The sequence below is a fragment of the Equus przewalskii genome, chromosome 6, assembly GCF_037783145.1.
Source record: "Equus przewalskii isolate Varuska chromosome 6, EquPr2, whole genome shotgun sequence".
NCBI lineage: Eukaryota > Metazoa > Chordata > Mammalia > Perissodactyla > Equidae > Equus > Equus przewalskii.
The window spans coordinates 61,223,774-61,251,734 of record NC_091836.1 but is presented as its reverse complement, the minus strand read 5'-3'; the positions used below and the strand labels follow the sequence as shown (position 1 = coordinate 61,251,734).

Here is a 27,961-nt window from a genome sequence, read left to right as displayed (position 1 = left end):
CAGATAGGAGACTAAGACCCAGACTCATTGGAATGTGCCTATGATTATGCAATTAGATAGTGGCAGGGCCAGGACTAAGGCGTTGGTCTTCTTAGGAAGACTCTTTTGCTCTGTTAACACCATAGAATTTTCAGATTTATTTTTATCTCAACTGCTTTAAGATTTCAAAATGACCCTAAAGTAAATCTCCCTGGGAATTTGTTCTCCCTTTTCCTTCCTCTCATCAATACATCGCCACTGGGTAGCAACTACATGTTTTAGTCAGTGTTTGCATAAGTCTCTCTCTCTCTTTCCTTGCCTCTCCCCACTCCTTCCATCTCTTTCCTCTCTTTTTCTCTTTCCCTTACCTCTACCTCTCTCCTTTCCTCTTTCCAACTTTCTCTTTTTCTGTCTCACATACACACAGACACACATATACCTTGTTGGTCTATTTCACATAGGAGGAGAGGGTGGCATTAATAATGACTTTGAGGTTTCCAATGTATGTGAGGAGATGAGTGGGTCAGGTGAGAACCAATAAGCAGTGAGCCTGGATTACTAGGGCAGACGAGGGGCAAGCATTGGTGAAAAGGCAAAAGAATGAGAGTTTAGATTGAAAAAATAATAATATAGAGAGGGCAGAGAGACAATCCTTGATTCTAGTAAAGCAAAGCTTATAGGCACTGGAACAAGAATAATTAACAAAAAATCTTGCTGGGGGAAGTGAATGGGTCTGAGTATCTGGTCCATTATATACTGTGTGAATTTGGGAAAATTAGTTAACCCAACCAACTCCCAGTTTTCTCCCTTATAAATTGTGAATAATAATAATGAATAATGATGTTATCAATCTCCTAGGATTACTGAGAAGACAACATTTCTTAGAACATAAAAGAGTGCTAAATAAATAATAATAAATAAATGTTGGCTATCATCAATATTATTATTATTATCATTAATATTATTAATGCTATCCGGAAGGAGAAAGCTTAGAACGCTTTTGAAGTGACAGTGATAAATTTCTGTCTGACACTTTAGGCAATAAAAAGCTACAAGGATAGAATATCTATTATTGAAAGAATATTTACACTTATTTGTTAAAAGACTGGAGAGGTGAATACTGCAGATGCAGGGAGTTCAGCTAGGATTTATTTGCAAGAAACAGGTGTTTCTAGGCTAGAACATGAGATAAATCCAAGTCTCAGAGTCATCAAAAGCATTTATTCTCAGTGCTCATGAGGTTCAGGCCTATTCATCCCAAAATGAAGTTGTATACAGAATGTTAATGTATTAACAGCAAAACACCAAATTAGATGAAATAAATCATTTGAAATTATACAGATCTTACTTGCCTTACGATGGGGTTATGTCCCTATAACCCCACGTAAGTTGTAAATATCATAAGTTGAAAATCCATTTAATAATAATAATTTAACCTAAACTACCAAACATCGTCGTTTAGCCTTGCCTACCTTAAACATGCTCAGAACACTGACATTAGCCTACAGTTAGGCAAAATCATGGAACACAAAGCCTATTTTTTAATAAAGTGTTGAATGTCTCATATGATTTATTGAATACTGTACTAAAAGTAAAAAACAGAGTGGTCGTTTGGGTGCAGAATGGCTGTAAATGTATTGGTTGTTGACCCGCATGACCACTGGGGAGCTGTGGCTCACTGCCATGCCCAGCATCACGAGAGAGTATTGTACTGCGTATCCCTAACCCTGGAAAAGATCAAAATTCAAAATTTGAAGTATGATTTCTACTTAATGTGTATTCCTTTTGGGCCAATGTAACATTGAAAAATCGTAAGTTGAACCATTGTAAATCAGGGATCACATGTACTATGAAGTCAAATCAGTGACGTTGAAAGGCCAGCATCACAGTCACAAATCATGGATTTCACTAAAATAAGCCTTGCAAATTTGATTTCACTGAACCGTGTTGACTTGATTAAAGGTGAGTTGACATAGGGATCACAAACATTTATAATGAGGTGAAGCTTCTGTGATACTGAGTTGTATAATTTACTGAAACTTAAATATTACGCAGAAATACAATCTTTGGTGGACTTTACAATTCCTTTAAAATCAGCAGTCTCTCCCCATAAAAAAGTCAAAAAGTAAGGCCCTTAATCATGTCATCTGCCTTTTGATGTCCTTTTACTCAGCAATAATTTCATTTAAAAAACATTTCAATGAACACTAATTGAACAGAAATCGTCAACTTCCTTTTATAATGAAAGGAAAACTGCTGTGATAAAGAGTTTCTAATCATTATAGCTAATTAAAAAGCTAATCCTTAGGTTTTCATTTTTAAGCTCTTCCAAATGTAACAAAAGAATTTCCCTTTCAAAAATGGAGACAAAAGCACAGTCATTAGGCAACACTACTTCTAGGGTAAAGCCGCAAACTTGAAATTAAAGAATACTGGTCCAAGCTATTGTGAGGGAATTAGGAAAATTACAAGAATAAACCAAACCTTGGCATTTATTGACCTATGTTTTTCAGTACAGAAAAACCCCATTACAGCAATGACAGTGGGGGCTCAAAAAAGTAACTGGATCTAAGTCTTTTGAAACAGAGAGAGAGAAAAATGGGCTCTGCATCCCAGCTCATGGGGATATGTGATGTGGCTCACTCTGTTAGTATGAATGAGTAATCTTTCTAGGCCCAGAGAGAGAGTTGAAGTAAGTTATTCTTCTAAAATAAGTGAACCTTTACTCTAAGATCCAGACTCACAAGCAACCTTTTAATATTACCCTCCAACTTTCTGGAGCCCAGTGGAGAAGGAAGGAGAGGATCCTAGATAAATATGAGAGATGATCCATCTCTACATGATTGTCTCACTTGCATGGTGAGCAAGGGGAGGGGAATAGTTCTGAGAGCCTAAATGCAAACTGCAGGACTATGAGCAGGTTGCATCCACCATTTCTACTTCCAGTCTATGTGTTTTAAGTGTTTTAGGGGACCGTGTGGTGATCAAAAAAAAGAAAGTCTGTTTCAAAGTGCAATTTGCTGGAGAGCCAATAGGGAATGGTAACCAGATCCATAACTTAGCAATGCATTTATGAGGGGGCTTCCTGCTTTTCATTAACAAGGATCAGCAAGATCACTCTCAATAACTAAGTTTACTCAGTCTGATAATACGCAGTACAGCCTCTAACCTATTACAAAACAGTCTTCACTAAAGGCTGAATATCTGCAGCTCTGAAATAAGCAAGTACGATTAGATGTCAACTCAGATCATGGGCTTCACTGAGCAAAGGGAGCAGCCTTCCTAATGGAGCCTACTCTTCTTCCTGACAGAGTTCTTTCTATATTTCGCCTCTCGGGGAAAGAGGGATAGAAGATTGTGCACATATTTTTTGCAAAATACTTTTTCATATAGGGACCTTTTAGATTTTACTGACATCCTTGTTTTGCCTTCACTTTACCTGTTTTTCCAAGAGGCAAATATTGTGTATTCAAAAGGAGTGAGAACTGTGAAGTCCTTGCTCTGCTCCTTACAAGGTGTGTGTGACCAAAACTAAGACTTTTGACTTTTCTGAGCCTTTATTTCCTCAAATATAAAATAGGGATAATAATCCCTGTCATCACAGGAATCTTAGGGGCTCAAATAAAAAATGTGGGAACACTTTGGAAACAAAAGGGGTGATTATTTTTCTGTGTGAGGGAAAGACGCAGGGATTTAACACTTACTGAACAGCCACCAGATACCACGTAAGCACTAAACTCATTAGGTCCTAGGTCTTTTAACAAGTAACTCCATGATATAGGCATTGTGCCCATTAAACAGGCAAGTAAAGGAAGTGGTAGAGAGATGGAGTAACATATCTAGGGTTTCAAAGCTTGCTGTTTGTAGAAACAGAATTAAATTCAATTTTGCCTCTCTCCAGAGGCAATGCTCAACTTCCAGAAAGTGAGCATTGTGCTTTTGGTAGCACAGTGGTAAAAATGCAAAGTTGGAGAGTGAGTCAGCAAAAGTTTGAATTCTAATGCTGCCACTCACTCAGTGTTGCTGTGGGTAAGCTGCTGGCTTTCTCTGAAGTTTGTTGTCTCATCTAAAAAGGAGGAGACTAATGACTAACCCACATAGTTGTGAAGATTTCTAGAAAAAAATGCATACATAGCACTTAGCAGGATTCTTGGCACACAGTTAGCATTCAATACATGTCAGTTATTATTGTTTCACCATTTATAAAAATTTTGTTAGCAACCAACTCAGTAAATGATCCAGGAAAGCCTCATAATTCCTTATAATTTACTCTGAGTATTTTGGAGATGAGGTAGATTTTATCACACACAACTGAACATTGACTAAAATGACTGGAAGTCAGCTGGGCAAGCGCAGATATATCAGATTAAAGAAAGAAATACGATCAGATATAAGGTGAAAAGTTACGGTCAAGATAATACGGAATGAGTAAGGTGAAGAAAAACAGGAAGAATGTGTCTAATTGGACTAAATGGGCAATGCACAAATCTTAAAATTGATTATCTTGACTGATAGCTAAGATAAAGTCTAACCTCTGGGTTACCCAGTCATGTGTAGGATAATTTACATCATACATTCCAAATGATATGGGACATACGGTCCCCTCATTGAAAACATTAAAACATCAATATTAAAATGCTAATCTCTAAACTTATAGTCAACTTATTTAAAAACTTATTAAACAAGGCTAAAAAACACTTGGGCATGAGTTTTTCTTCTCGTGTAATGACGTTTATATTTGTTTAATTTATATTCTGAAAAGCATTCTCAGTTTACAGATGATCCAAACGTCAAGCAGGTAACAAGTGTTCATCTAAGGACAACAGGCCAACTCAGGTTTGAATATCAGCACCACGGAGAGTTAGGCAAAGTTCTTTTCTGAACCTCTCTCTTCATCTCTGAATTGAGAGTACTATCTTTAGTCTCTCAGGATTGTTGTGCAGGTTAAAACAGTTAATAGGATAAATTTCCCACCAGCTCCTAGCACCTAATAGGCAGTCATTGAAGTAAGCTGCCTTCAATTAGTTTCCTTTTATGTAAGCATTTTGGAAAATACCTCCTTCATTTATTAAATGCTCACAAGGTTCTAAATTCATTGTTAGGTATTGGTGAAGTATAATATTGCTCCTGCCCTTGAGGGTTTCACAGACTAGTTAATCATTTCACTAAACTGACATCAGATATTATGAGGTAATGAATATGAAGTGTAATGGAAAACAACATGTTTAAATTGGTTGGGGGGTCTAGTGGTTGGGGAATAAGCAGATCAAGAGAAACTACAGACAAAAAGAAATGTCATTGGGACTGGATGTTAGGGGTGGCCAGAATTCCTGAGAAAGACAAGGAAGGAAAGGATTTCCCAGGTTTAGAATAACAGCACTTTAGGCAGGTTCTTCTTCACTCCCATGGTTCTAAGTGGAGAGGCTTCTCCAGTGTTATGCTCTGGGTCTCCTTCCTCATCCCCAGAAGGAGAAAGAAATTTTATTCTGGGTAAATTTGAAAAAAGGACTAGGCATGCTCAGCTCACTCCTTCCTCTTGGGAGCCTGCCAGCCTGCATGAGTCTTGCAATCTTTTTTCACTATAAAATAAGCTTAGCAAGGCTGGGTGTGCCTCTGCAGAAGAAGCTGGCAGTTTGGGGTAGGAGGTAAATTCAGTTGAGAGGATGTTGGCAAGCCTATTTGACCACCTACCACAGCCGTTTCCTCCAATCTAGCTTTTATCAGGATTAAATCTAATTTTTTAAAAATCTCAATGAGAATCTGGTACTGCTATTTTTTTTTTTTTTTTTTTTTTTTTTGGTGAGGAAGATTGTCCCTGAGCTAACATCTGTGCCAATCTTCCTCTATTTTGTATGTGGGATGCCGCCACAGCATGGCTTCATGAGCAGTGTGTAGGTCTGTGCCCAGGATCTGAACCTGTGAACCCCAGGCCGCTAAGCAGAGCATGGGAACTTAATCACTATGCCACCAGGCTGGCCCTTGGTACCTCTATTTTATCTGGTTTTAATCTTAAGATGAAAAAAGGTGCTATTTATTGAACCTCCTCAAACTTGATAAAGAGCAAAGGTTTAGAAACAAGAGACTGCACAGTGTATTCAAAATGTGACACTTTTTTTCAGGAGAGGAAGGGGAAGGAAGGAGGGAGAAACCGGTTTTAAGGTTTAAAGTTGGTCAGTGAGTGGGTTACAGGGGCTTCTCTGTCACTCAAAGTAAATTGGACTGTACCCCATAGGCAGTGTGGAGCCATCGAAGGATTTTAAGCAGGAGAATGACAAGGCATTTGTGGGAAGAGGTAAGATCCTTGTGAGTAGATTTAGTCATTGATTCACTATTGATCTCTAAATTCCCTTAGAATCCAAGAAATATAAGGCAGAGGGCCAAGATACCTTACTTTGCAATCATAACTTCAAAGTATCACAAAAGCTGAGGTGGGGGAAGGGAGACGCACATAATGAGAGTTCCAATAAAAGGGATATGCTTAAGCTCAGCTGTTGCTGAAATGAAGAGATGATTATGTGGACAATCTAGAACTCATCAGAAATAATCACATCTAATTTAAAAAACATTGTCTGAAAGACAAGCCAAATTTCACCAATCATGCAAGAGCTAGATATTTTGTAGAAGAAAAAAAAATGAGACAAGCCTCCTAACACTACTTTCTTCCTCCCTCCCTGCACCACCATTACCACCACCAGAAAAAGAATGTGCATGTAATAGCTCCCCTATAACAGACTAGGGCATAAAGAGTTCAGGAAAGATAATACATTACATGATTCATCTAGTGATGTAACCCTGTAACCAGATAGGAGGCGAGTTCTAGGGGATAGAGAGCAGGATTGGAAATCACAGCTGCCCAGTCTAACCCTCCATACTCTGGTCCAGGTTCATCTTGCCAAATAAGCTCTCTGTTTTTAATTTATTGAGTAGTATGGGTTTATATCTTAAAGTTATTATGCATAAGTAAAAAAGGGTAAATTGAGCTAGCTTTTCAAAGAACTTTTGTTTTCTATTGTAGAAATAAGAGGTGAAAGTCAGAGACGAAATATCATATTTCTTTATTCAGCAATTATTTATTAAGGACTTATTGGATGTTATCTATTATGTTAGGTAAGTGACAGATCCATCCCTTGGACAGAACAACTGTAGCAGCCACACAGGACCCTGGGCTTGGGAGTGCCAAATTTCAAAGGAGGCTAAAAAGCTTTTCTCATTCCAGTGTTTGACGCATTTACCCCCATTAAAAAATGATGAAGTCTTAAAAAAAAATTAAGTAGAACTTCCAGAAGAGCTGTAACTAAATTATTTTAAAAATTATATCCTTTCTACTTCATTCCAAAATCTATTAAATTTGCAGAAGACTCAACCATAATCATTATTTTTTGAGCTGTACGGTGACCTAAATTAGTTTAGTTTTCTGATCACTTCATGCTTATCAGCCTCTCATAAATCAAGCTAACATCAACAAACACAGGCTTACATATGAATTAGAACAGCACGATGAAAGGAGTGAACTTTAGGGTCAGACCTCAGTTCCAACTATAAATCTGGTTCTTGTTAAAGAGTGTGAAACTAGAGCAAGGTGTTTGGTTGTAAAAATCCATTTGCTCATCTACAAAATGGGGATAAGATAATCTATCTCCCCATGTCATTTTGAAGGTTAAATTAAATTAAGCTACTGATATATAAGAAATGCTTCACAAATGGTAGCTCTTACTATAATTTATTATAATTATGACATTCACATAAAGCACATGGCACCACTGTACACTAGGGCTATATAGAAACTAGAGATCTAGGCTGCCACTTTTTCTTCCTTATTCATGGCTGACCTTGGTAATTTTCACTGTATTCTTTGCTGAAAGGCCCTGATGTAGCCTTACCATCTTTCTTAGCACCATGGTCCATAGAACCATTGTCAATCAATCAGAGTCAACACAATGAAACATATTGATCATGTTTTTCATCTAGTCTAACTTCCTTCAATTGACATGTAGACACTCAGACTCTGAGACTTGGTTAGGGTGATTCAAAGGGTCCAGAGTAGCTCAGCCACTAGAACCCAGCCTTCCTGATTTCCAGTTCTGTGTCTTTCCACTGCAGCACACTCACTCACTCTCTGAGTTGTGAGTCAAGCATGAGCCCAAGTTAGGAGAGACAGATCACAACTAGCCTGTCACAATGTGATTTCTGCAGAGGTATGAAGTAAATCATGGCCCTGGCAATAAACAGTTATAGACTGATCTTGAAACATGGAACTGTTTAGGAGAATATTCATGCACTCTGTCAAGGCCAATGCTATAATGAGGTCTACAATACAGTAATTTTAGTTATGGGATAATGGACATTATACCAAGCTGCTGCCATGCTAGCTACAGGCATCTCATGATAAGAGGATACTTTCAAATACTACAAAATATGATTTATCAATTTCTACATCAGTTTAGTCACTTGGTTTGGAATGTACAAAGGAAATACCTGCTCCCAGGGCTGAAGTTCATTCCCCAAAATACAACTCACTCCTTACTTTTTTGAAATCAAACTCTAGTTTAAAGGAAGAATAAGTTTTAAAAAAATATGTTTGTTAGTTTCTAAAAGATCCTCTTCGAATTTAATCAGCAAAATAATCAGTATTAACTCTTAAAAGATTCAAAATGAACAATGGATATGCCTGTGGTACTATTTTGTTAGCTGAAGCCTAATTAGGTGAAATTGAGACAGGATTCCATTTTAAATGGTCTCAATCTCCTATATCATTTCTTATTTATGTTTCAGGCAATTTCTAAAGAACCCAATAAATGGTGTTCCAGGGATGTACTCATGATGTCATAGTTCACCTGAAAAGTAAGAAATGAAGGGACAGAGAAAGGGGAAACTGTATGCTTGAGCCACATGCTCTAAAAGATTAAAGTAGTTTTCAGTAGGGTCAAATGATTACTTTACTTCATTCTCAGCATCCCATCCAAACTTTCCTAGATAAAGGATGTTCCAATGTTCGTCATCCAATGTATTTTAATGAGATATTCCAAATACCTTTCCCATGCAAGTATCAGAGGGAGGGGCCAAGGCCAGGACTGAAGGGGAAGGGGAGGGTGAACATCAGATATCTCGGCAGGAAGGCCATGGTCTATTGTTTTGTGGTTATCATCTGGGGACTTTATTAAGATACCCTCCTGATTCCCAACTTAAAAATGAGGTAAATTACGATTGCCCTCATAGGATCAAAATTCAGCCATGGAAGGTAACCTTAAAGGAATGAAAGAACACCCAGACCAGCAGGACTGATGCATATACTATCCTCTCTAGAGAAAAACTGTATCAGAAGTTTGGGAGGATGTTAAGGGTCAAGAAGGAAAGCAAAGAAAAATGAAAGTCAGAAGGGCAAGTATTGTCTACCAGTCTAGGAACTTACTGGTGGGAAGGGACATGAACATTTTAGTTCAACCATTTCTGTTTAGCTAACAAATTCTGAAGATGTTTAGACTCCAAGGAGAGAAGTCCATCCAATATCTGGAAGTTACCCTAGACTTCTTTATTTTTCTTATCTGCCTCATTTTTTCATATTCCGCCTCAAAGAAACCTATACTATTTAGTCCATCTTTTTGCTCTACATCCAAAATATATCCTCAGTCCATACAGAGGGTCCCCATCACCATTTCTGCTCCCTGAGTCCAGCCATCATTATGTCTCCCCTGGAAAGACTATTATATAGCATTCTAACTAGTTTCCCTCCTTCCTTTATCACCTCCCTACAGCTAATTCTCACTATGTACGTTAAATCATGTCACGTCCTTATTTAAAAGAATCCTATGGCTTCTTGCTGAACTTTGAATAAAATTCAGACTCACTCCCATGTTTCCAAAGTCTACATGACCCGGCCTTATCTAACTCTCCAACCTCCATTCCTTTCCTTCTTCCCTACACTCTCTCTTCTCCATGCTACCTTCTTCTATTACAAGAACATATTAAACTTGTTCCTACCCTAGAGGACTTGAATGTTATTTATGACATCACCCAAAGATTATCATAAGGTTGTCCCCTTTTCACCTTTCATCCTTCAAATATCAACTCAACTGTCTCCTCCTCATTAAGGCCTTCCCTTATTTTCCTGTCTTATCCAAAGACGCCCCCTCCCACCAACCTAACCTCCATATCACATTGCCCTAGTTTATTTTTTAATAGTACATCATCATCTGAAGTAATGTTATTTGTTTGTTTACTTGTTAATTTTATGTATTTCTTAACTAGAATGTAAGCTCCAAATCTTGCCTGTTGTATTTATTGCTATATTTTCAAGTTTCTACAACAGGGCTTGGCTTATAATAGATGATCAATAAATCTTTGTGAATGAATAAACAAATAAATTTTATGAACATGGGTGTTTCAATTCATCTTATAATTATATTTTTCACTGAAATAAATTTTTACATAATTTGATGTCATATATATTTTAGCCAATCTGTCCATTTGTTGATCCCTATTCCCCTGAATACTTATCAGAATGGTTATTTGGGCTCTCACACAGACAATATGTGGGATCCAGGGGCCTAATCACATTATTACTTAAAGAAGTACCTCTGCAGCACGTCTTGCCTAACACAACACTATTTCCTCCGTACCTGTTTTTAAAGATACGATTCTTTCAATCATGCCCTATCCTAGCACTAAAGATACAGAGATAAATAAGGCATGGTTTGTGTTTTCTCAAAGCTTCCAATATGGTAGATGAAGCAGACATGTAAGCAACCACAATGCTAAGTGGAAGGTAGGTGTTCGTACAACATTCTATGGCAGAGAAAGGAAGGCTTACAGAGGATAACATTTGAGATAAACCTTGAATGATCAATAAGATTTTATCAAACACAGGGGCAGGGACAATCTTTATAGAGAGAGGGAGGCATGAGCAAATATTTGGCAGGAGACTGCTTGGTGGCTTCAGGGAGTCAGGGAACAATGAGTGGTTGGGTATGACCAGAATACAATAGGAATGGCTGGAGATGGGGTTAGAAATGGAGGTTGGGGCCAAATTGAAGACAACTTTGAGTGCTCTACTAAAATGCCAAATTAGTGTTTGGCAAACTGTGTTTCATGAGGTATTGGTAAATATGTATCCACGAAAAAGGGAGTTCATCATCACACACATTTAAGAAACACTCCACATAATTAACTTGTCTTTGGGAGATACAAAACCCCAAGGGCTTTGAAAAATCTTATAATAAAAAATATACTGCTTAACATGTTTAATCCAACATAGAACACCCATTAACATTTCCAGACATTTCCATATTTGCCTTCTCCAGAAGTCAGATTATATTCAAAGGGAAGCACTACTTTAAATGATTTAAAGTTGTTAAATCATTTAAATCAGTGAGTGTTATGAATAGAACTGAGTGTTAAGATAAATTTGGCAACAAAAACACTTAGAATGGATGGAAGGCATCTGGAAGGCCACTGGTATTGCAAATAGCTTATGTGAATGATAATACACATCTATTCTCAAGCACTGAAGAGTGGGAAAGGAAAAAGGGAAAATATTTGAGACACTCTGAGATACAATTCTATATCATCTAGCCATCAATTAACTAGTGAGGGCCTTGGGAGTGGAAGGTGATGGAGCTAATGATGACTTCCTGATGTTCTGGCATGGTAAACTGAGTGAACTGCAAAACAGGTTTGAGAGCAATGTGGGGTAGGAAAGAGAAAGAGTAATGAAAAATAGCCTGAAGGCTGAGTGGACTGCACAAAAAGGGATGGGGATCATAATGTCGATTGTTACCCATCTGTTTTTGACTCAATTACTGGAAAAGTAATAATTACAAGTCCACAAGGAGCTCCCATTTATGCTGGGCTCTTTCAAAAACTCAAAAGAGTTTTTGCCCTCCATCTACATATAGTCCCAAACCTATTTAACTGTCACCATTCCATTCAGTCCTTTGAAAATGATGTTCCCTCCTCTACTAGAAAACAGCTGCCCTCACATTACTGATAGATTGGCTTCGCTTTTCTTTAGAACAGCCAGAGGGTGCCCAGTTTTGAAAAGAGGAGCCCATAGAGTTGTTGCTTATATAAGTTTAATTCTAAATATTGGCATTGACATAGTAATAATAATGTATTTTTAAGGGATAAAATTTCATATAATCATTCTAAAATATTATGGTTTCAAATTTTAGGAACAGACGGCCTGCATTTTAAGACATGTGGACCCAAAATCATCCTTGAATATATGTATATGCAAATTTCATTAAATTCTTATCCGTGTACAAATGTTACTATAAAAAAGGCAGGAAATTTCCAGAATATTTCCCCTCCTCATCTGGTCAGTTAGATCACTTTTCTGCTCCAAGCTGTCTTACTGTCAATTTAATGCCCATATTGCACACCTCAGCAAACCCTCTATCAATACTCAGATACCCTGTCTACTTCTGCCTGTTGTACTGATTACTTTTCCATCTGTCACTCAATTCAATCTTGCTCACCTACATCATGTGAAAAGAAGAGCATTTGGCTCTTATCCTTCCAGAGAATAGACACAAGGAAAAGGGTTACAGTGACAGGAGAGAGAGGGGCATAGATCACTCATGAAGATGGTTAAGAAATACTCTGCTATATTTAGGATACGTGGACATTTCTCTTACCAGAACTTTTATACAGGAACTACTCACCTATTTGTATTTCCTTCCTTCCTTCCTTCCTCCCTCCCTCCCTCCTTCCCTTCTTTCCCACCACCCACCCAGTCAACAAATTAAGCATGTATTAAACTGCCAACTGGGTATTATTATTGCGCTAGGTATTATAGAAGATGCCATAATAGTAACACAATTGGCTCCAATCACATGAAAAGTACTCATCCTCGCTAACAAATAAAAACAAATTAAAATAGCAACGACATGCCATTTTTAGCTTACCAAATTCGTGAACATTTTTTTACAAAGACTAAGAGTACAGGAGGAAAGACATGTTCATACATTCCTGGAATGGGAGGACTATAAATTTGTAAAGTCCTCTTAGAAGCAATTTGGCAATTAACTCTAAGCTCTACGGGGCAGGAATCAATCTCTTTTGTTTTCCGTTGTATGCCCATTGATTAACACAGCGTTTTAGCATGTGGGAACTGTTCAATAATTAATTGTTGAATGAAAATTGACTGAATGACTAGATAAACATTATGAACCTTAAAAAAATTTACAGTCTTGATTCAGTGATTCCTTTTCTGAAAATATATCCTCATGAGAAATGTGGTCAAATGTTCATGTACACTGATGCTTACTTCAGTGTTGTTTATATTAATTAAAAAAAAGATAACTTAAACATCCAACAGTATGAGTTTTGGTAGAAACAGAAATATTTGGCAGTCATTAAAAATTATGTCAACAAGAAAAAATTTTTAATAACTTAGGAAAATTTTCACGGTGTGATTTTAATTTAAAGAAGCAATACAGTGAGGCCAGCCCAGTGGTGCAGTGGTTAACTTTGTGCTCTCTGCTTCATCTGCCCAGGGTTCACAGATTCAAATCCCAGGTGCAGACCTACACACTGCTCCTCAAGCCATGCTGTGGTGGGATCCCACATAAAACAGAGGAAGATTTGCACAGATGTTAGCTCAGCAACAATCTTCCTCACACACACAAAAAAAGCAATGCAGTGTTACATAAATTCTCACTGACATATATAAACAACACTTTATATTTAAGTACATTTGTGAGCATATGTTAATATAAAACATTATACATATTTTTCTGAAGATACACTTGCAGAGACAATTGAAAAACTGAAAAAGCTATCAAAATATTAACTGTGGTTACCTCTAGGTCGAATTACAGATGTTTCAATTTTTTTCAAACATATCTTTACCTTATCATATTTTTACCAAAGCCTTGTATTATTTCTATATCAAAATCAAAAATAAAATTATTTTTAAAAATTGCATAAAGGCTTACTTTTAAACTAACAGGATTTATGATTATCCACTTAGTTTTTACTTTTATAAAATAAACCTTGAAGTTGAAAACAAAGAACAAAAAAATATTCCATCTTCCTCTTAATCCTGCTGTGAACCTAAAACAGCTCTTAAAAAAAGGTCTTTAAAAATAAACCCTAAAACATTGCAATTACGTGCAATAATCTGTGTGATAGAGAAAAAATAAAACAGATCAGGGAAATGAATGATCAGTGTACAAGTAGAATCAAAAAGTGTTTTGTAAGATTGTCTTCCCAGTCTGTCAGAAGCAGATATATTTGCTAATTACTCTAAAATGTGATATAAATCTAGAAATTATTTATATAGTTTTAAATTTAGTTCATTATTTTAAAGAAAAATTACTTGGAAAACTATAACAATCAATGTCGACCACTAACCAAATAGCAGAGCCCATCAGAGTAAAGTGCAAATGTGTTTAATTATGGACTTTTAATGTGGCGGTGCTAGCTACTGTATCTGACCACTTCAATTTAATGAAGAAAATGATGGAGAAAAAGGTCATGCAGTCTACAATAGATCATACAGGAACTAATTATAAAATAATATTTTCTGACATTATTTCAACCTTCTAGAGAACCAGTGACTCCTAAATTAGACAAAGAAACTGTGTAGAATCAGGTTTTTTTCTGGTTGTCCTCTCAAAGTGCAGTACTGTACCCTTTATCATTGAACAGCATGACCCACTTGAATGCAGAACCTAATTTCTGAACAGTGATTTCAATATTTTAACAGCACCACAGAACAGAATAAGAATCTGAGTCAAACTAAAAAGGAAACAAATCAACAAAACAAGAAATCTATGTTAACAACTTTTTGTTACAATCTGTTATTAAACAGAGCTAGGGTAAGAAGATGTTACTCTTGATCTTAAGGCACTTGCATAATTAGTAATAATAATAACTATAAATCAAATTCAAACTGATTAAGTACCTTTATATACAAGGCCCTGTGCTAATATTCATTCAGTAATGAAGAACACTTTCTTGACCTATGGCTACATGCTGGGTGCAAGGAAAGAAGGGCAAATAAACTGATTGTGCTCTAATGGAATTCAGCTTAGTGGATAGATAGATACTTAGTCATTGTGATACAATGTGATAGATAAACTGTGGGCAACCAGCTAGACATGAAGGAATAGAAGACACGGCCGCTCCTCTCCACAGCCACAGATGCAGCTGAGAAGTCTGAGTCCAAATAGGTAACTTAATGATATCACAAAAATTGTCACAAAAAGATTGGAGAGTTAGCTACTGTGAATTAGGCTCTAAGCTGGGTATATGAGGAATCTCTCACTAATCAGGAGACAGAGAAGGAAATAACTAACCACAATGCAAGGTAATATGCTAATTATGCAGGATATCAGGTTAAGTAGAGGTTTTGTGAGCTAAAATGGCGTGGAAAGGATTAAAGAGGAGGCTGTGCTTGAACCAGGTCTTTAAAAAATGGATAGGCTTTGTTAGGTAGAATGGGACATTCCATCAGCAGGAAATGAACAGCTGGTAGCCTCGTGCAGAGGTTGGCAAGCTTTTTCTATAAAGGGCCATGTAGTAAATACTTTAGGATTTTCTGGCCCTACGGTCTGTATTACAACTACTCAGCTTCGCCACTGAAGCACAAAAGTGGCCATAGATGATACGCTAACTAAGGAGTGTGGCTGCGTTCCACTAACACTTTACTCATACAGAGTAGAATTTGAATTTCATATAATTTTCCCACATCATGAAATATTCTTTTTATTCTCTTCAACTATTAAAACTATAAAAAACCTTTTTTAGCTCACGGGCTATACAAAAACAGGTCGGATTTCACCCACAGGCTATACTTTGCTGACTTCTGGTCTAGTTGGAAGGCAAGCTAAACACACACACACAACAATACACCTAAAAATATCAAATATCTGAACCAGTGGTTCTCAATTCTATCAGACCCAATCTTTCCATTTAATAATGCTTTGTAATACCCTCCTTTCTCCACCTGAAATGAAATTCATAGATAATACAACTGCCTACAAATATTTTTTATTTTACATATAATGACTTATCTGAAGTAAAAGGAGAAATGCAAAGAAAGTATTATATATTAAAATAATATGTTTTCAATATGGCAATCTGTGAGCCAAACTTTATTAGACAATGTAATGAAGTAGTCAAATGCTTACATATACTTATAATGAATAAATTTAGATTTAAAGGGAGTAAAGATACCAGATGCCATTTCGTACATGAAGCACAGGAAAAGAAAAAGACTACACATGATGGATCCTAGATTGAAAATTAGTGTTAGAAGAGGTAATAACAGATCATTTGTATACCATAAGAGATCAAAGGAAATAACTTTAGCTGAAATACAGAAAATCTAACAAGACTGCTGATAGTTAAAGTAGAGAAAGCAAAAATGTCATATTTTTGCAAATAAACTGGCTCTTACTTATAACTTTGGTGTCAAAATAATTCCCTGTTTTATACAGGGCAGGTCAGTGAGGAAGTTATCTCTCCCTCTCTGTCTATCTATCATCTCTCTATCTCTATCTCTTTATTCCTGCTTGGAACTCCTCCTCATATAAAGGTATACATTTGCTTTCTAGTACTTCAAAGACCTTGGGACTCTATTCTTTGATAAAAAATCGGGAATGGGGAAGGGATGCAAAAAAAAAAAAAAAAAAAATCCAGCCACCTAAGAGCTTATAGGGAAATTGAGTATAGACGACATCGGGACAATATCACAGCAATATTGAAAAAAACAAAAACTCTAACATAAATAATTTCAGACAATGTTCACAAAATAGATTTCTTATCATGTGATAAAATATTTAAAAAATTAATATATGGTATGGCGATCATATAAAATATTTTTAAAACAATCTTATTTAATGAAATTTGGTGAAATTCTATTTCATGTGTTTCTACCAATTTGAAATCTTTGATTCTATATCTATTAAAAGGATCCTCAAGTCTCTTCACATACATATTTTCAGGTGACATTTATAGATGCAGACTGATACAGGAGAGGGCTATTAGCAACCCTAATATCAGGAGCAGTAGCATTGCTGTAAGGACGAGATTTTCCAAAATGGGGATCGACTCCTGGTAAAACTTCTAAAAGAATGGAGTACAATAATTCCTTGATTTATACAGGAGTTACATTCCTAGAATATTTAATGATTATTAAATCCTCGCACAAAATACCTTGTAATGGAACACTACTCAGACATAAAAAAGATGAAATCTTGCCATCTATGACACAGACCGACTTTGAGGGCATTATGCTAAGTGAAACAAGTCAGATGGAGAAAGCCAAATACCATATGATTTCACTCATATGTGGAAGATAAAAACAACAACAACAAACACACACATGGATATAGAGAATAGACTGGTGGTTACCAGAAGGGAATCGGGAAGGAGGAAAGGCAAAAGGGGGAAAGGGGCACATGTGTATGGTGACAGATGGCAATTAGACCTTGGGTGTTGAAAGTGATAGTCTACACAGAAATTGAAATACAAAGATGTACACCTGAAATTTATATAATGTTATAAACCAATGTTACCTCAATAAAAAATTATTATAAACTTAAAAAAAATCTTCATGAATATCCAGTGGAATGCTAAAAATTGTACAGGGCATGGGGCAATTCTTTGTTGTGTAGCACTGCTCTGCACATTATAGTGCATTTAGAATCCCTGGCCCCCTTCTCCTTTTTTTTTTTTTTTTTTTTTTGAGGAAGATTAGCCCTGAGCTAACTATTGCCAGTCCTCCTCTTTTTGCTGAGGAAGCCTGGCCCTGAGCTAACATCGTGCCCATCTTCCTCCACTTTATATGTGGGATGCCTACCACAGCATGGCTTGCCAAACAGTGCCATGTCTGCACCCGGGATCCGAACCGGCGAACCCCGGGCTGCCAAGAAGCGGAACGTGCAAATTTAACCGCTGCACCACCGGACCGGGCCGGCCCCTTCTGGGCCCCTTCTCAATGCCAGTATCACCTCCCAATCATTATCAATACATAAGCACCTTCATGCATTGCCAAAATGATTTCTCGTGGCTCTTCTCGCTCCTCATCTCCTTGGGGACGGCTGGTCTGAATTACGAGATAATAGAAATTAGGTTTATGTGACTTTTTGTATAATTCTCAACATTGCATTATCAACAAATTGCATTCTTAATAATTTTCTGTCAGTAATTACGCTTCATGAAGATGAGCATACAAGCATTAAGAGAGGGAAGGCAGCTTCAAACAGTAAAAAGAGAACTTAAATCTGAGTTCAAAGACATGGACCAATTCTGCCACAAAGTGAATGACCTTGAGCAAACCTTTTAACTTTTCTAGGCTTCAGGTTCTCCTTTGAAAAATATGTTAGATGATCTCTAAATTCCCTTCCAGCTCTGACATAATTATAAAACATATACCTGCCTTTGGGAAATTAAAATAATGGAATAAGGTAGAGTAGAGAAGGGAGGAGAATAAAATCAGGTGAGACAACATTTATAACAGATCAAACCATATCATAAAAAGGAAGAAGATAGACAATGGAGATGGTGGTATTAAAGAGATATTTGATTCCTGGCATGATAGATAACACAGATAGGTAATATATGAAATTCACAAACATTCAGCAATGTGAGATGATGCTCTTGGACTTAACACAGACAATGTCTACATGTACTTTTATTTCGTATTTACATTAAGTTTACAATACACAGTTCCCAATTCCTTACCATAAATATTGCAAGATCAAATCCAACTTGCAAATAACCGCAGATTATGAGATCTTTCTAAAAACAAGTGTCACTGCTGGTGTCAGTGCTGTGGGAATCAACTCCAGCTACTTCAGATCAGCACAGTTCCTTGATCAGAAAGGGAAGGGCTCCCTAGGCCCAACCAAGTCAGGGTTCCTTAGCCCCCAAAATGAAGCAGGATGGGGAAATCCAGGATTTTGCTAGGTGTGGGGGTGCCATGTAAAACATTCCAATTTCTTCAGGAAATGCCCTGTTAAGTTAGAGAATTAAAGAGGTCTCTGGGGGCGTTCTACCTCCCAGTGTACCTCAGAAGAGGCCTTTCTATAAAGGAGCAAGTTACTCCTAGCCTCAATTTCCACATCTGTAAAATGGGGATTACAATGCCATTCTTTTGGTGTAGTAGGGAGAATTCAAAGAAACGACTAATGTAAGGCACCCAGCATAATGCCTTACACATTGTGGGTATTGTGAGCAGTCAATAAATATTGTCACCTTTGCTCTTTTCTTTCACATTCTCTGCACTTTGTTTCTGCTTGTCCTGCCCTAGAGAGCATGCTCCGCTGATGTCAGAGACCAGAAGCAGGGGTTCCAGGAGTGCTGACCAGCTTCAGGTCAGCCCAAAGAATGCTTAGAACTTTAATTCCTTCTACAATATCTTTTAGTCTCTTTTGTTTTCCTGCTCTAGGGGCAGCTGGTGTTTTCCAGAGACTAAAAACCTTATTCTTCCTTGGTAAGGGGCACTCTTTCTGGAAGGAATCAGTAGAAGCAGCCACAGAGCTGAAACAAGCTGTCAGATTTTTCTGGCTCGGCATAAGCTGCGCCTGAGATTTCAGCCTAGGGCAACCCTGCTTCTTGGACTAGAAAATCCTCTGCACTCAAGTTGCTTCAAACTGCTGTTTCTGGAGGAGCTGCAAAGAGACTGTTAGGGAAGATTTACAGAGTTTGGCTAAATACTTCAAATGCAGTTGTTCTTGAAGGATGTTGCTGAGAAAATCTTCTAACATCGCCTACCTCTGAATACAAGCTTATGGGAATGCTACTTTGACAACACAATTCTATTTTGCGTGCTTTTTCTTAGTGTGCTGAGAACCCTGAAGGACAAAATGTCACCCCATCATCATATGGTGCTGTGCCAAATGTTTCTGGACAGTTGCCTAGCCTAACCTTCATCATTATAAGTAAGACATCAGAAAATTCAGTGGCCAAACTAGACATTCTAATGAAAGACTACAATACTGATAATTGGATGAATAATAAGTTCTTCAGGTTAAAAACAAATAATGTGGATATCACTAGTAATCATAAATATGTTTGTTTTTATTGAACAATTCCTGAGTTCTAAGTGCCATTCTGAGCTCTTTATAGAGAGTATTTTCAAGTCTTATTACATTTTCCTGCAACATGATTTTATCATCCTAAGTTTTACAGAGGAGACAAACGAGTTTTAAAGAAGTTAAGCAAGTGAGGTCATACAAAGCCAATAAGTTCACATTTAGGATTGTCTGGCTTTAAAAGTATAAATCCTTTCCAAAGTGCTTCCCATTAATTAATGGCTGTCAACTGACAGAGTCACAGAATATTAGTATTGGAAAAGATCTGGAGGTTCATTTAGGGAACACCAGTTTTCTTAGAAACAGAGAAACTGAGGTCCAGAGGGTACATTGGCTACGGAGCCTAATAATAGAAAGTGGCAGGGCAGGCAGTGAATGCTACAGTGACTCCACCCATGCTGCCAATACAATGGAGTCCTCATCCAGGCCCAACAGACTTCCTGTGAGCAATCTCCACCCACCTCTCCATGGGCAGGGAGAACTATGAGCAGTTCCACACAGGCACCAGGGTGTTACGTGTGTTTCTGATTTTATTTTTGCCCAAAAAAACATTTCTCTCTTTGCCCACTTGATAAACACAAATTTTTTCAAGATTTGATTCAATTCAGCCCAAGTATCACTACCTCTATGAAATCTTCATGGATTCACCTCTCTTCTCTTCCCAGAAAATCAGGTATAATGAATTAAAGAATAGGTTAATAATAGCCAACTTTTATTGTGGACTTATTATTCATTCATTCATTCATTCATTCCACAAATATTTATTGAGCTTATACTACACTGTGCTAAGTGCTTTATGTATTATGTTACTCATTCCTCACCATAATCCTATGAGTTAGGTACTATTTTTATTCTCATTTTATAAAACAGAAAATCCAGCCTTAAAGAGATACAGTATCTTTTCTGAAAAAAAAAAAAAGAAGACTATCCTGCTCTCTTACTCCTCCGTAGTCCCTCTGAGTCCTGAATATAGATTTACTACGGCTTTTGCAGCACTCCATAGAACTTTGTTTCACTTCCAAATTGTGATTTATGATGATATAATTCTGTGTGTATTATATTTGCTATATATTATATATCATTGTAGGCTGTACACTCCTTAATGGTAGGGGTGGTGTCTACTTTGTTTACTATTATATTCACAGAGCTAATACAGTGGCACAAAGTAGGCACTCAGGAAATGATAATGAATAAACAAATGAAGAATGAATGAGCGAAGAACAAATGCATAGAAGTCTGGTCTCTGAGTCTCCACCGTTCTGTGCTCCCGCCTCAGATCAGTCTGCATCGGGGAGAAATGCCACATAAGCAATGATGGATATGTTTTTTCCTCAAGGCCAACATTATTATCCTAGATGTGAATTCTAGAATTCACTTCTGGACACTATAATTTTCCATTTTCTTACCTATTATTACCGTTATATTAATTCTACAGATCCAAATGGAACGAAAACTTATTTGAGTAGGGAAAGAAGCTGTTTTTCAGTCCTGCTGAGGAACAACATAATGACAGAGTCCTGTTAGTACGCAGCACCCCAAATAACAGGAGTTTGGCAAAGAGCCTTGGGAGGAACTCAAGTCATTACCATGGCCCACTATTACAGCAGCCGGAAATCACACTGCTGGTTTCCGCGTAATACAGCAAATATCTCCAAGGGCAGGATCCCAGCTCCCAGACACTTAACAGCCCTCAGGCACGTTCTGTACCACATGTGGGTCCCTGGGCTATTCTAAAACATGCACTCTCCTTCTTTCTGCTTTATCAAGGATTCTAATGTTTAGTGTCACTAACCTCCATCCTTTGTTTTGCAATATTTTATAAGATATCTCTAGTTAATATAAAGGGTAAAAATATCAGGGTATAAATGACAAATTCTCAAAACAGAGTGTTAATGGCCACACATTCATACACACTTTCACACTCTTGTTTTTGTGAGAGTTTGCATGGGTATACAGTACTTACACATCTGTATATTTCAAACATTAGATACATTCTATAGATGCACATGTAAATGAATATAGATGTATATATACATATATATACATATATCAGCATTTTTGAATACCTATCAGAAGTAAAGGAAATATATACTTTCTAGAGAGAGAATGAAACATTCTTTGCGAGAACAAGCTAGTACTTTCTAGATGAGAAAAGAATAATATAGAACTTTAATTTTTATATGTGTATATGTATATGCATGTATACATTATATATACTTATATATACATAAAATATGTTAATGTATGCAAGTAATTAGGTATTATAGAGATTTAAATACATATATTAAAATCTATGCACATATGTATATATAGACATTTAAAAATTATTCAACATAATATATTTAAAGAGGTACAGGAGTGGGATGAAGAGAGAGATTATCAATCTAGCACAGCACTTTTATAGGACTGAGATGGTAAAAGGGTGGAAGGGTCTGGTGATGGAAGAATGTCACAAAACTGAAGACTGAAAGATATGGTATTATAGCTCCAATATTCGGGGATCATCGTTCTTCCCAGCCAATAATAAAGTACACGTGAATAAGACAGAAAATGTCTAGAAATGTGTATGCAAAAGAATAATGGGAGATGGTGGCTGCCTCAATTTATTGCTTTCTCATATGTCACTGGATCTTTAATTATCAGTGCAGAGAGTCTATTTCAATCCTTTAAAGCATTAAATAGCCATAAATTTAAGGCGAGTAGGAGGGTGACTTTGTTAAAAACCAAAGAAAGGAAAAGTTTTCCTTGGTTGATGAAAAACGTACCAAGATTTTTAGAGCATGGTTATCATAACGTAGTATTGGAGATTTTGGTTTGGGAAATTATCATTTATAAAATCAAAGTTGATTACATCTTGGATAACAAGAATTATAACAATTAAGCAAGTTTGCTTATTCCACTCTCTGCAAAAACCATAAGCTAGATGTGAGTTTGTCTTCTTTGCCTATGTGAGCCTTGAGAATTTAGCATATTCAATACAGAGATATAAAGACATATAAACACATGTATTTGTTAAAGAATATATACCTTAAAATTGTCAAGCAGTTCATTCAGTTTGGAATTCGTGTTAACTTTAAAAAATACCTGAGTTTTCAAATGTCAGGCTCCGTTTCAAACTGAACCAGTTTAGTACTAAAATGACAATATAGTCTTGATTTAAATCAAGATGCTGAGATGCATGATGTTAATGCATCAAAAGCCATATATATAACATATATGTAACCATATCATTAAGATCTAGTGATATATGATATTCTTGGAAGTACTTTTTTAAAAAACTAGTATTAAATGAGAATGTTCTCTACACCTCTCAGATCATAACATTTTACTTAGGATCAATATCTGCTTCTCAATTATGCTAAAATCACATTAAAATCAAGAAAGGATTTTTTTCTGCAAACATAGCTTTTCTCTTTTCAATACATTTTTAAGAACAGTCATTGTTCCGTATTTATGACCATGATCACAGGTGCACTTTATTTATATTTTACAGCATGTACCGGAAGTCACTTTCCCTCTTCTGGATGGAGGCAGAAAAAAATGAGCAAATTTCATTTCTGGTAAAATGCTAGTAGTTTGGGGCAAGAACAAGCTAGGAATCAAATTAAAGGAATCTGCACATCTGCTTCAGAATGCATTATAGGAGAAAGAGAGTTATAGTTTTTAATATAAATAACCTTATTGCTTCTCTATGAATAAATGAAATGTTTCATTATTTTATTCTGAGTGTAATCATCCTCTAGCTTACTCCCAATTATTTCTTTTGTTTGTAAAATGAATTATTTAGCATAAACAAATTTTCTTCTCCATCACTGAAAAGACATATACAGTATTATAAGAGCAAAATTAGAATATCATGCTTCAAATCACTACTTTCCATAGCTGAAGAAATAAATGTTCTTTTATCTTTAAAGAGATGGAAAGTATCTGAGTAAAGTTCATTTTCTCTCTCTTCCTTAAAAAAAAGACAAACCTAGGCTAGGCAGAATAAGAAAGTTAACAATAATTACAAGTAAAAGTGCTGCTAAAAGACTATGATGCGGAAGAGTAAAATCATCTGAGGACTAGAGAAGTTGAACTTGGGGAAAAGTCACTGAAAGAAACTGAGCACAGCATCTCTGGACTTTCACAGGCCACCCAGAGGTGTGAGCCCACAAATACCTGTGAAAACGACAGATTTTTCTTGGCCTACCATTTTCCAAACTGGCTTACTCCGTTAGCAAGGAGGACTCAGCAAAGTTTCCAAACCACGCTAACCTCACACAACTTGCTCTCAGTTTCTTCCGATACTCAAGTGAAAGTTATAACAAAAAGGCTCACCTGTGCTGGGCTGAACCAACCATGTGGGCAGGCACAACGCTCCCCACAAGTCCCTTTGCCCTTGGAGCTCGTCTTGTGGGGGCTTTTCCGCACACTGTCCCACAAGGTGACCAGCTTGGTCCTGTTTGAAGCTGGGCCCCCCGGTCCTGAGGAGGGCATGGTCTGAGAACTGTACCCAAGCCCCTGAGGGCTCCTCTGCCAGCCACAAGCGCAGTGGGCATCCCTGATCAGTGTGGGTGCACTCCTGCCGGCATCCATCCCACCGGACCCCCGGCTGCAGCTGTGTTGCTTGGTGAGGTATGCATTCATACTGCACTGATGCCTACTCTTTCCTTTGGTCAGCTCTGCACAGGAATGTCTCCTCCCTCACACCCCTTTCTTCCAGGCAGTTGTAAAAGTCTTTTTTTTCCTCCCGTGGATCCCTCAGTATCTTTGACAGCTGCTATAAGCAGTGCATCGTGGGAGCAGTGGGAGCAGTGAGAGCAGCTCCGCACAGCATTATCTGCGGGCTGGTAGCTCTTTGTCAATAGATGACTCAACTCACAGAGCAACTTGACAGTATCCCTGCTCTAGGCAGAAGCAATCAATGCTCCACACAGCTGGGCTAGAAGACTGTACACCGTATTACAAACCCTTTTTGGATAGAGCCCCACAGTAAAGAATACTCTTTGCAGTTTGGCATTCTGGCTTTCCCTCTCCTAGCTGATCCCAAACAAACACAGACCTCAGGAAAGAGAGCTTCTTATCAGACTAGCAGGACCCTTCTTTCCAGAAAGGATGCATCTAGGCTGAAACAATATAGCATAAGCAATTTTAAATGATGTGAAAGTTAACCTGTAAAGTAATTTCCAACATTTCCAGGAATCACTTATCTAGAGAGATATTTGCCAAGACGCAGACCAAATTGTGAGGTAACTAAATAAAAGCATCAATGTTAACTCTAAAGAACATCAATTCATTTAGAAAAATCAGTGAGATCACAGCACTACACTAGAGTCCTTTAAAATCTGAAGTTTAATTTGTTTTAGTTCATGATTACATACTATAATCCAAAAACATATTCTTTATGCTATGAACGATTATTAATTCTTTCTGATTCAAAATAAAGCAATTTTCAAAGTTCAAAACTAATGGTTTGGGTTATTTTAACACAGTGTTTTTCCTTACCCCAAATTATTCTGAGGATTTCCTTTCAAATACCTTACCACAACAAATACATTCACCACAGAAAGAGTCTGCATTTTAAAGTGAAAGGCACATCCAACTCTGCCATCCAGTAGTTTGGTTTCCAAAGACAGAATTTTCAAATTCCTTCACTGCAAAATGAGTGAAATCTATCCAATTTAAAGCAATTGCCTTCCAAAGAGGACACGATTGTTTAAAAATTTTAGTATGATTGCAGAAGCCATACATAGTATTTTCAGTAAAGGGAAAGGCTAATAACTAGAGCATTCAGAACTGTTATTCTGTTCGAAACTTTCCATATCTGTTTCCAAAATGTCTGTCATTATCACATATCCCTAAGGAAATAATTTTGCTTTCATTGGGAATCAAGCTGTCATCTATGCAGCACCAAACACAGATGATATAATCCCATGATATAAATATTTTACCTATAGACCATCAGATCCAGCTTGTCAGTAGATTGACCAGGTACGAGGGCAGTGTAGACCTCATTTCTAACTGAGTTGGCAAGGTTCTTATTTCAAAGCCCAGGATTATTACATACTCTACATTTCAACACTAAGACTCCCTGGATAAATCATTGTTATGCATAAAATCCTGAAAGGAAGGAGCAGGATCTTCTCTATCTCCATACAACGGTTCTTTTCCAAATTCTGCACGAGTACAAATTTATGTATGTACCAAATTGATGTAAGTACCTTGCCTGGCATAGTAGGCATTCAAAACACCTTTGCTAAATAATAATGACCCATATGTGTAAGTTCAAAGGACAGGCCCTTGTCTGTTATTGATCATTTTTTTCCCAAGCACCTAGCACACTGTATGCCCAGCACATAGCAGGCTTATGATAAATACATTTTTTTGGATGGATGAATGGAGGCTGGGTGGATGTATAAATAGAAGGAAAGAGTAGACGAATGAAGGAGTTGACTAACACTTTTTGAAAATAATATTTAATTCATGAATGCTCCAGAAAAATAAACTATTCCTTCAAGGTTAGCTTCAGTGCTGGTTTTAGAGTGTTAAAGCGATGTGCCAAAAAAAATATGAACACTTAAAGTTTAGGGCAGAAATAACAATAGCATTAATAGTCTTTCTTCCTGAAAGAGAATCAGAGTCAAGACCAATACCTAAAAACAATAAAATTGAGGCAGATAGATCATCATATGATAGCGGGAAAAGGGCAGGAAAATCATCTCTCTCTCTGTTTCTCTCTCTCTCTCTCGTTTTTTATGCTGGATCAAAGGATAATGCCTGAAAGAACTTCTGGGTCAAATGAAGCCCTCGAGAACTTCATATTTGTCTGGTGTCACCATGATGCATGGCTATACAGCAGGACTTGATGTGATACGGCAACACCTTCACCCCCAAATGAGAATGTCAGGAAGTGATAAGTTTGGCTCTCTCCAATCTTATCCAACTATAGATGCTTCTCTGGCTTTTCAGGGAGATATCATTGCTCAAAGGCCCACTGGCATCTTCAGGGAACACATGCCCTGTTCCTACCCATTTGCCTCTCAAGTATAAGAATCAGTCTGCACAGGACTAAGTCAGAGTGAATCCATTACAATTTTGCTTGCAGCAAGACAGAAAATTTCCTGGCTGGGCACTACTTAAAGATATTATAAATCTTCATAGGGACCTGAATCTGTTATGAATGGGTTGTTTGGAACGAGCTATTTCTTCCTATAACAAGGACAATAGAATTTCTGTTTTAATAACCTCAGCCTGTCATTTCTATACAGATTTAAAAAATCATACATTGCATAACTAATGTTGCTTTTCTTCAAAGATCTTAAAGACCATAGCAAACTTTCATTAAACTTATTACAAGATTATACTGAAATTATTCTTTCACTTTAATACATGTAAAATAATTCCAGCCCCCTGTCTTTCCCTCACCCCCCCAATTTTTTTTTCTTTTCAAACATGACATTTGGCTTTCATAGTCTGAGGACAGACCACTAAAACAGATAAATATGTTCAACTAGCCCACTGTACCATGAGACAGACCTACTAATTAAGGATAATTCAATTTGATCAACTGTAATTGGACAATTGTAATGACCATGAGAAGACATGAAATTCTGGCCAAACAAGAAATTAACAGTGCACGAGTACACATCCTACTTATCATTGTGATTGAACATGGGCAGATGGTGCACGGGGCAATTCCTAGATGAGATATATCTTATTGTCCTCTCTTTGACCTGGCACTGACTCCGCAGAACAACCACTAGTTTTAAAGCAGGGGCTTAAAACGAATATCCTGGCTTGATTTGTTTAATAAAAAAATAAATAGCAAAGACGAATTAATAAACAAATTGTACCACACTAAAACACTATGCAGATTTTTTTTCCAGACAAAATTTCCTTCAGGCACTCTATGCATATGGGAAATGAAAATATTAATTACGAAAGAAGAGCTAAGTGCT

General features: G+C 37.0%; 1 protein-coding gene across 42 annotated transcripts in view; it reads right to left on the bottom strand.

Moving 5' to 3' along the window:
* The window catches only part of DLG2 (discs large MAGUK scaffold protein 2), a 1,822,408-nt gene that overhangs the window by 695,012 nt on the left and 1,099,435 nt on the right, over window positions 1–27,961 (bottom strand). For 8 of the 42 annotated variants that reach the window (XR_011541520.1, XR_011541519.1, XM_008538836.2 and 5 more), the window contains exon 1: window positions 24,342–25,088. The exons of 33 other annotated variants lie outside the window; for them this stretch is intronic. Coding sequence is in view for 7 of the 9 variants with exons in the window: in XM_008538836.2 (XP_008537058.1) it covers window positions 24,342–24,650 (309 nt within the window). In the remaining 2 variants the exon portion in view is untranslated. Of the gene's footprint in view, window positions 1–24,341; window positions 25,151–27,961 lie in introns of those variants that run through there. One more of the 42 variants, XM_008538843.2, reaches the window with a different exon arrangement.